The 10,869-nt window shown below is 36.3% G+C and overlaps 2 protein-coding genes across 2 annotated transcripts; both read right to left on the reverse strand.

Moving 5' to 3' along the window:
* Positions 1–3,484: 3,484 nt before the first annotated feature.
* On the reverse strand, positions 3,485–6,359 carry LOC137625585 (uncharacterized). The gene is given in 3 exon segments (XM_068356496.1): positions 3,485–3,694; positions 3,696–5,609; positions 5,612–6,359. Coding segments are annotated over 3 exon segments (2,826 nt in total). The 5' UTR covers positions 6,314–6,359.
* A 60-nt stretch (positions 6,360–6,419) lies between these two features.
* Positions 6,420–9,177, reverse strand: LOC137625586 (uncharacterized). The gene is made up of 3 exons (XM_068356497.1): positions 8,953–9,177; positions 6,713–8,686; positions 6,420–6,443 (listed from the first exon to the last, which is right to left on the reverse strand). The coding sequence occupies exons 1-3, from the start codon at positions 9,175–9,177 to the stop codon at positions 6,420–6,422; spliced, it is 2,223 nt and encodes a 740-aa protein (XP_068212598.1).
* Between the last annotated feature and the right edge of the window lie 1,692 nt (positions 9,178–10,869).

The following is a 10,869-nucleotide window of genomic DNA, read 5'->3' on the forward strand; positions in this document are numbered from 1 at the left end:
TATATCTATATCTATATCTATATCTATATCTATATCTATATATATTCCTGTTACGCTGAGTGGAATCTACTCAGAGAACAATAATCTCAAACAAAAATGTCCAAACATACATGTTCTAATTAGGAAAGGGGCGGGGCCTGGGAAGTGTTGAAACTGTATATTTGTGTGCGTATATTCAAGGGCCTGGCAAGGCCCACGACCTGAAAATAACCTAATCTCTCCTCCTTTCCTTCGGGTCTTGCTGTACGGTCCTATATTAGCAAATGAAAAAAAAAAAAAAAAAAAAAAAAAAAAAAAAAAAACTATAAACCATATATGTCTCAGCAACCACAAGGAGTTAAAATGTGTTCTTGGGGTCGTTGGAAAGTTTTCGAGGTTCCGAAGGGGTGTGGCGATGGGCGAACTCCTCCCTATAACGGTAGGGACACGAACACTGTAAAATAAAGGGTAATAAGCGTATCTCAGGAACTGCAGAGAGTTAAGAGATGTTCTTGAACTCCTTGGAAAGATCTCGAGGCCCGGAGATGTATAGGGGTGTGAGGATGGGCATATGCTTCCCTATATAACGGGTAGGGAAGCGAAAACTGTAAATTACAAGGTATGCATATCTCAGCAACCACAGGGAGTTAAGAGGTGTTCTTGGGCTTGTTGGAAAGGTCTCGAGGTTTTGAGTATAGCGGTGGCGAAGATCAGAGCTCTACGTCAAGGTATAAGGGACAGGACGCGAAAATAAAGGGTATGCGTATCTCAGGAAATACAAACAATTAAGAGGTGTTCATGGGATCTTTGGAAATGTCTAAAAAGGCTCATTGTATATAGCACCCGACCCAACTCTTTGCCACCTTTTCGGGGCGGTGATCTCTAAACAATTTCTAACCATGGTCTCAGTCCAGGAGGAACCGTCTGAAGAGATATCTTCCATCACCAACCCCAGCCTAATCGATGATGGCTTTGCACACTTTAGGCAAAAGTCAGCAAATCGCACACTTGGAGTCTCGGACACTATATTGCAGACTTGTATATGAGTCCCCACTTGTACCCCTTAGGGTCTTTTCGGTGTAGTTCTTTTAGCAGCTGGTCATATTCTCCATTTATAGGTCTCCTCGTCAGCCATTCCTAACACCATGCCGTTCTTCTAGCTCTTCTTCTTGATTCTGCTTGTGTCATTGGTGCCACCGGTGGCTCCTCTGGTTGTTCTTCGGGTCTTCTTGTCCAATACTTCCCGATGATATAGTCAGTAGTTATCAAAATTAAACTGGCAATCATGTAGTACTCTTGATCTATCCACTATGGTGGTCAGTAAAGTAGTGACTTCCCCTGACTGCACTATATATACCTATGGTAGCTTGGGCGTGTTTTATGTGACATTTCGGGACTCTTCACTGGTACCTCGCAACACTGTTTTATGCGACCCTTCGTGACACTTCCCAAGTATCTCGAACGCAATGTAAGATACCTCACAACACTACATAATTACGTCGCAAGTGTGCGTAAATTCCTCGTCTCATCCAGCATCGTGGCACTGTGCAAGACATTGCAACACAAACTTGTGCCATACCGCAAGACCTCGCATACTCACTCTGCAACATTGGCACGTTTTGGAGTGTTTATACTACGAGGTGGCATGACCCCACTTATCAACACGTTGCAACAAAAAAAAGTACATAGGTGTTTACTTAGCTTTAGCAATTCTCCCGGAGTCCTCGGAACTCTCTCTCTCTCTCTCTCTCTCTCTCTCTCTCTCTCTCTCTGCTGACATAAGTCTTCATAGTTTATATATGACATACTGTATATTTTAACGCTGTTGCTGACCTGAGGATATTGCATATCAATTATTCATTACTTTTTTTCTTATAATTTATTTATTTCATTATTTCCTTTCCTTATTGGGCTTTATTTCCTTGCTTGAACCCTTACAAGGGTTATAGCATCCAGCTTTTCCAACTGGGGCGGTAGCTTGGATGATAATGATAATGATAATGATAATGATAATGATAATGATAATGATAATGATAATGATAATGATAATGATTCTATATCTCTATATCTCTATATCTCTATATCTCTATATCTCTATATCTCTCTCTATATATATATATATATATATATATATATATATATATATATATATATATATATATATATATATATATATATATATATATATATATATATATATATATATATATATATATATATATTTATATATATATTTATATATATATATATATATATTTATATATATATTTATATATATATATATTTATATATATATTTATATATATATATATATATATATATATATATATTTCGAAAAGCATTAATTTGAGAGGGCAATGTAACATAAATTAAGGAGAAGCAAAATTATAAGTCATAAAAAAATTAATTTAATTTACAATTAAACGGTAAATTTATGACAATTTACAATCCGAAGAATGACTGGCGAATATGGTGATCCTGATCAGTTCAAATCTCGGACAAACTTAGCGTGGACTTTCTCTCTCTCTCTCCGCCAGAGAACCTGCATTTGGTCCGCACTATTACCCCTCAATTTTCGGAACATCCGAAGGATCTGTAACCCATAGCATGAAACATTATAAATTGGAAAAGTCAGGGGCTACAAACATAACAATGTGCATATATGCGAAATCTTACAAAACAAACGAACTTTTAATATTAACCAATGGAAAATACAAAACCTAGATCAATAAACGATTTGAATATCCTAATATAAATGTCAAGATCAAATTTAAAACTTAAAAGGAGACCCTTCAGACTTTATTATATATATATATGAGTTTGGTTGCAAGACAAAAGGTTATAAAACCGTAACTATAGTTGAAAGTTCACTAAGCAAATGCATCGTACTTAATGCAAACCTTACCTCAACATATAGCCAGCCTCTTAGGTCCATAGAAAAGCAGTGACGAAGGTAGAGGTGATGATGGTAGTCTTCTATTTGAGCTCTTGAGTAGTATAAGGTGGTCAGACGATGACGTGATCCATGAGCGGCTAAGTCCAGAGCCACCGATCTTACACTAATGAATGACAGCCATCGTCCTTGGCTGCCAAAAAATTAATTCAAATTCAGGAGAAGACTGCCTTGCTGCGCTTCTTACGCTGGCCTCTTCATACTGCCTTCTTCAGATCATTCACCACCGACAACGGTTTTCCCAGTCTTGTGTCCAGCAGCGAACAACCTGGTGAAACTTAAAATACATCGCTCAAGAATGGCTTGTTTCTTGCTTTAAAATTGTCCCAAGAGGTAGTTTAAGGTATGCTAAGTAGATGCATTTGCTTTTTCAAAATAAAAGAACCAAACCACTCCCGAGCAAACAATTTAAACATAAGAAATTTACCACAACCAAACAATTCATATAATATACAAAAAATTAAATGCACACGAATGTGCATTTTTCTACACTCCCGCGAGGGGATTCAATTTTTCTAGGAAAAAATTGAATTACAATATAGCGATCAAAGATCACGCTAGACTGTCATCCAATAGTTTCTTTACCTTTTCTTTCCCAATCATGGCAGCTCGCCTCTTGGGTCTCTCCTTAACCTCATCTTCCTTGCTCAGTTTATCCTCACATGGCGATTGTGCTTTATCGTTAAATTTAGCCTCATATTCCCGTTTATAGAGCAATGGAATCAAGGATGAAACGTGCCTTTTAGTCTCTTCCCTACTTTTTTCCTTTGAGTACTGTTGCACCCGTTACTTCACCTAAAGAGTTCAGCTTTATCTCTTTGACAATACCCATTGGAAAATTAGTAGGTTTAAGAAGGGGTTCTTTAATGAGAACAATGTCTCCAACTTCTAATAGTTTATGATTAACAGGTTGGTATCTACTGCGTTTGTCAGTGGCTTGATTCACCAGCTGCACAACAAATTCTTTATTATATATCTCTATTATACTTTCCCTAGCCTTTCGTAACTTCCTGTGGCTGTCCTTCACATGGGAAATGGGAGATATATCAGGAACCCAAGTATCATCTGCCCTAGGTAAAGGATGTAAATGGGGAATAATATTTAAGGAATTCAATTCATGACCTTTAACTAAAATCTCTGGAGTTATAGGAGATGGTACAGGTTCAGTCCCATCATAGTTTCGCACATATTCTTTAAAGGCAATTGGTCGACGGTTTACTATATGTACAATATTTTGTACAGCAAAGTCAAAATCTAAATATTCGAGGACCATATTCCGAATAGAGCCTTCAATAAGCCTTTTGACCATCTTAACACAAGATTCCACTAAAGATCCAAGTTCACTGTGGCCTTTATAGTACTGCTGAAAGTTCAAAGGTTTTATGTTGTTCTCCCTGAAATAGGATTGTGTATCCTTATCACTTAAAAAATTCTCAACGGTTCTAGCACCTGAAGTTAGGTGTGAACCTTGGTCACTTAAACAGAGTTCAGGCACCCCAAACTCGAAACAATGGAGCTGAAGTGCTCGCAAAAAGGATATCACCGAAAGGTCTACACAAACCTTAAGATTTATGGCTCTGGACCATAAACAGGTGATACATAATATCCATACCTTTGATTTCTTACCCATCCAATATACCCAGTAAGGTCCAAAATAGTCAATGAAAATATACCTGTAAGGTATGGTTGGAGGAGAAACCCTAAATTCTCTATAAGGGGACTGGTTTAACTTTATAGTTCTACCGTTAAATCTACGGCAGTGAACACAAGTTTTCAAGACTTTCTTTACAGTAGAAAAACTGCAAGGAATCCAAAACTGTTTCCTAGCCTCAGATAATGTGGCATATATTCCAGAATGAGCTAACTTAACATGAAAATTTCTAATAATTTCTTCAGTCAATTTACTGTTTTTGGCCAAAGGAATGGGGAATACATAACTACCGTCTCTCCACTTATGAAATTTACTTTTAACTCTTTGTAAACCAGATTTCTTTTCAATGAATAAATTTAGTTGACTTAGTATGTTAGGCATATCCCTAATTTTAGGGTTCCTTTCTCTGAAATATTTAAAAACATCCGGAAAATGTTGGCGTTGATCTTGCAAAATCATCAGTTGCCATGCATTCAAAGAAATTTCATCATTACTGTAAACCTCAAAATGGTCATACTTGCCGGATTTGTTCTTTAACTTCCGTTTGACATTGTTTATGAATGTCAGTGCATGTTTGTAGACCGAAATCAAATGAAGCCAATCGGAATTTCCAACTGTAGAATTCAAAATGCCTCCCATCTCTGGCTCAGTCACACTCCCTATCTCACAGTGGCCTTCTGAAACTTCAAGTACATTGGTTAAAGGATTTGGGATCGTTACATCCAAACTGTCATCTTCCAAGATATCATGAATAGTATCAGGTCCTGTGAAGAAATTTGATTTTATCAACCTCTTATATGACAATGACCTGGTAGTACAATCTGCAGGATTTATCATACCTGCACAAAATTTGAAAGTCACAGGGACCGTTTCACATAGATTCTCTATTCTTTGCAACCTATTCATAACAAAAATACTTATTTTTTTTAATTTATCAAACCTATTTGTTCGAGAATTTAACCAATTCAGTGCAACTGCACTATCTGAGAAAACTACCAATTTTGTAATGTTTATGGGGGGGGGAGACACTCTGAACCACTAAGTTCCTTATAAATGTCAACAATAGTTTCCGTACCAAGCAAGAGAGATTGAAATTCAAGAGAAGGGATAGACTTTAGCTCTAACTGGCGTCCAATTATTCTATTTTTTGACAGAAGGAAACTTACCTCCTTTGTTCGCAAGTTCTTGATAAAGAGCACAACTCCATATATAAGCTTGCTAGAATCAAAAAAAGCAATAATTTGGAAAGGATCATTCCTGCGACCAACAAATCTCTTCACTGCAATTTCAGGAACACCATTTACTTGCTTGCAAATATTAGACCATTCTCGTAGCTCCTCACCAGAGAGTCTATCGTCCCATCCAACTTCTTTCCTGCATTGTAGCGAGTGCATAAATAATCTAGCCCTGTTTAATAAAGGACCATAAAATGAGAACACATCAAAATTGGCTGCAATAGAACTTAAAATTTGTCTTTTGGTCGTTGCTTCCTTATCAAGTACCAACTTGCTTGCCGAAAGAGTATCAATGTTTCTGTCCCAAAGCAAACCAAGCAATTTTACTTTTGTAGGAGTCTTTTCCTTATCTTTATCTACCTGTTGCTGCAGAGAGTCATCATTGGTTATGAATTGCTGCAATTCAAATTTATAGGGAGAAAATATACTGTCAAGTTTCTCATAAGCCCATTTCAACCTGTCTATATCATTGGTCGTGTAAGCCAAGTTATCCATGTAAGCTAAGTTATATAACTCTGTCTTCAATTCCTTTAAATCAATATTGTCACCTTGGACATCCAACATCAAAATTTTATAAAGTACTAACATTAATAAAGTTGGACTACATGGCAAACCAAATGGAAGTCTGCAATGTTTATAAACAATTAAGGAATAGTCCTTTTTACATACGTTTCTATACCAATAAAAGAGTAATCTACTTTGATCTGAAGGCACCAACTCAATCATCAGAAATGCCTTTTTTATATCAAAACATAACAATTTTTCATTAAATCTTAGCTGTAAAATAGAAGTAGAAATTTTCTTATTCAAACAAGGACCAGCAAAAATTGTTTGATTATGAGATAGAGTTAAAGGTTTATCTTTGTCAGATTCACACAAATTTGACAAAAATACATTACGGAATTTTGTAGACTCTCGGTCCATCTTGAACACTGGCATGTGCGGCAGGAAGCTATGTTGAGGGTTTTCCTCCAAGAATTGCTCCAAGTTGGATACTCTCTCTATAATGCCTAGTTGTTCCTGTTCTTTAAAAACCTCGTCCATCATTTGTAAAGCATTATCCTTTTTGCTAAATTTCTTAAAATTTGATTTTAATATTGCTTTTGACAGATTTTGATTCTTACCAAGCAAATGAGCTACTTTCCCATTCCATAACAGAGGCATAACTAACCTTCCATCACTATCTCTACAAGTATTTTCTAAAGCAAATTCTACTACTTTCCTGTTCTCCTCATTAAAGTCTTCGTCATATAAGTTAGAATCACTGTGCGAAAAACTTTCTGCCTTCGAGGAAAGAATTTCTTCAGCTGCTCTCTCGAGTTCAGCTTCAACAATCTGACCCTTATTTAAAACAGAAATATTAGCACAAGCAGGGAACTTGAATTCCTCTACCGAATCTAAGAACAATCCATCCATATTCAAATTACTATAAACTTCAAGGGGACCCTCACCCTTTGCACAAACTTCAGAAGAATGCTTTATCCGGTCTGGTAATATAGCTAGATTTTGCTTATACCTTTCAATGTCACCTACAAGCATCACTCCTAAGGGTGATTCTAAGTAAACAGAGGGAATCACTTCAGAACTACCTCCAAACAGCACATCCTTCTGTGGTACTAAATGAGAGTTATCATTTCCCAAGAGTAATTTTATATCTTCAACTTTGTCCCCAGACATATGCAAAGTTTTGTCGGCTAATACATAGCCCTTATCCTTAAATACTTGAGCTACTTCAGAGATATCTGGCAAAACTAATTTCAAATTAATAGACTTCATGGCAATAGCAGTAAAATAATCATCATTCAACTTTACCTTGTATACTACAGTGGCTAACGGCTTTGAAGAATTAATACCATTCACCACCAAAGAATAATTAGGGTCAACAACTTCAAACTGCATACTCTTAGCCCAGTCTTCCTCAACGAAAGTTACTTGACTTCCTGAATCCTTTATACCTCGATCCCCATTGTCATTCAGTGAAAAGGAAGGCATAGCAGTCACCGGGTTACAAGAGATTCTTAAAACTCCTAAATTAGACCAAGTTAAATTAGAAACAACAGAATTAGAGTTCGATTTCTCTTTACAATTCCCCTTTGCCGTTTGATTAGTCACTTCTTGGTTATCTGAATAATTCTTAAGGTTATTAGCAGTACTTTTTGGGTCTTTACGAAATTTACAAAGATAGCTGAAATGCCACTTGTTACAATGTTTACATTTTCGGTTAAATTTAAACCTGCAATCTGAAGTTTTATGAGAATCGTAAGTACAGTTTGTACAAAAATTCAATTGTTTTAGTTTTTCAATTTTACTCTGTGGAGTTACATAAACTGAACACTTAAAAATTGGGTGATCAATGTCTCCTTTATTGTCTGCTAAACATAGAGAACATTCTTTAACTTTAGACTTCTCATCATTAACAACGGCAGAAGCTAAACAATTTGAGTTGGGCACAACCTTTTTCTCAAGATTACCTTGTTTCGCATTAAATTTCTTGGATATGTTTCTATATCTTTCCAAAGCAGTAAAGATATGTTCATCTATTTGCTGCAACGAGGGCTTATTCGAGCCAGTAATATGCATTAACTGATTCTTGAAACAGTCATTAAACCCATTCCATATGAAATACTGTAAAACTATGTTTTGATCTATGCTTAAAGCCTCAAATTGATTAAAAATTATTCTCATATTACTGATAAAGTCATACGGATCACTCTGATACGTTAGCTTCAACTCCGATAACTGCTTAATAACCCTATATTGTTGAGACAAAGTATCTGCAAACGCTTTCTGTAATAATTTCTTAGCTTCTTCATACGAACGGTTGCTACAATCTAATGAGTTTACCAGTTTAAGCGAGTCACCTGAAAGCTGTCTCGTAAGAAGAGTAAATTTAACGTGAGTACTAAGATCATACTTATCAATAGTTGCTTCGAACTCTCGCAAAAACTTCGAAATATCTTCACCTTCTCAATTACCAAATGTCGGTAAAGGTAGTTCAGGTAATTTAAGCTGTGAATTTTCAGAACGCGAACGATCGGAAAGGTTTCCGGGCGAAAGTGACACCGCGGTCTTAAGGAGAGACACTTACTCAAACAATCGTCATAAACGAACCAAGTATCCATTTCCTCACTCACCAATTCATCGCCGTTGTCGTCTTTATCTGCGCTATCCCAAATTTCCTTCAAAACCTCGTTATTCACTTTGTCAAGTTTTTCTTTAAGGTCAACCAACATGTTCATATGCTCGTTAGCATCGCTTACAGACATTGAAGAAACAAACCTTTCTATGAAATTACACTTCTTGGTAACTTGTTGCCTAAGGGCTGAACGAAAACTGCTCGAAATGCTCTTCGGCGGCATTTTTCTAAGAATTTAACGAACAATTTTAAAACTTAAAGCAATACAGTGAAATATTAAAGTGATACGGGACTCTGGAACGTAACCAGCTCATGGAAATTCATCAAGAAAAAAAAATACTCAAGGCAATAATGAACCTCGCAACCAATCCCATCCTCGTCGCCATTTTCGAAAAGCAAATTATTTGAGAGGGCAATGTAACAAATTAAGGTGAAGCAAAATTATAAGTCATAAAAAAATTAATTTAATTTACAATTAAACGGTAAATTTATGACAATTTACAATCCGAAGAATGACTGGCGAATATGGTGATCCTGATCAGTTCAAATCTCGGACAAACTTAGCGTGGACTTTCTCTCTCTCTCTCCGCCAGAGAACCTGCATTTGGTCCGCACTATTACCCCTCAATTTTCGGAACATCCGAAGGATCTGTAACCCATAGCATGAAACATTATAAATTGGAAACGTCAGGGGCTACAAACATAACAATGTGCATATATGCGAAATCTTACAAAACAAACGAACTTTTAATATTAACCAATGGAAAATACAAAACCTAGATCAATAAACGATTTGAATATCCTAATATAAATGTCAAGATCAAATTTAAAACTTAAAAGGAGACCCTTCAGACTTTATTATATATATATATGAGTTTGGTTGCAAGACAAAAGGTTATAAAACCGTAACTATAGTTGAAAGTTCACTAAGCAAATGCATCGTACTTAATGCAAACCTTACCTCAACATATAGCCAGCCTCTTAGGTCCATAGAAAAGCAGTGACGAAGGTAGAGGTGATGATGGTAGTCTTCTATTTGAGCTCTTGAGTAGTATAAGGTGGTCAGACGATGACGTGATCCATGAGCGGCTAAGTCCAGAGCCACCGATCTTACACTAATGAATGACAGCCATCGTCCTTGGCTGCCAAAAAATTAATTCAAATTCAGGAGAAGACTGCCTTGCTGCGCTTCTTACGCTGGCCTCTTCATACTGCCTTCTTCAGATCATTCACCACCGACAACGGTTTTCCCAGTCTTGTGTCCAGCAGCGAACAACCTGGTGAAACTTAAAATACATCGCTCAAGAATGGCTTGTTTCTTGCTTTAAAATTGTCCCAAGAGGTAGTTTAAGGTATGCTAAGTAGATGCATTTGCTTTTTCAAAATAAAAGAACCAAACCACTCCCGAGCAAACAATTTAAACATAAGAAATTTACCACAACCAAACAATTCATATAATATACAAAAAATTAAATGCACACGAATGTGCATTTTCCTACACACATATATATATATATATATATATATATATATATATATATATATATATATATATATTTATATGCATATACATATACATATATATTTCGGATCCCACTCAGCAGCATTACCAGACCTATAATTACTCGGTCCCTCCCCGTCCTTAGGGTAGAAAGAGAGGAAAGTCATTCTCCGGTGCGAGGGGCTACTGGTGACGAAAGGGGGAGGGGTTGGGAAGGGTTGAGTTTGTGTGTGTGCGTGTGTGTGCATATCTCTTTGAATATTTAGTCATAATATTTGACAGGTTGCGTACACTAGCAATAATAAAAACTATTATGAATGGTAATAATAATAATAATAATAATAATAATAGTCCCCCATGAACCTGAAACCTAAATTCTAGTCTTTAACTCAGGTGCCGGCTGTTAACCCGAGC

The sequence above is a fragment of the Palaemon carinicauda genome, chromosome 32, assembly GCF_036898095.1.
Source record: "Palaemon carinicauda isolate YSFRI2023 chromosome 32, ASM3689809v2, whole genome shotgun sequence".
NCBI classification, from domain to species: Eukaryota; Metazoa; Arthropoda; class Malacostraca; order Decapoda; family Palaemonidae; genus Palaemon; species Palaemon carinicauda.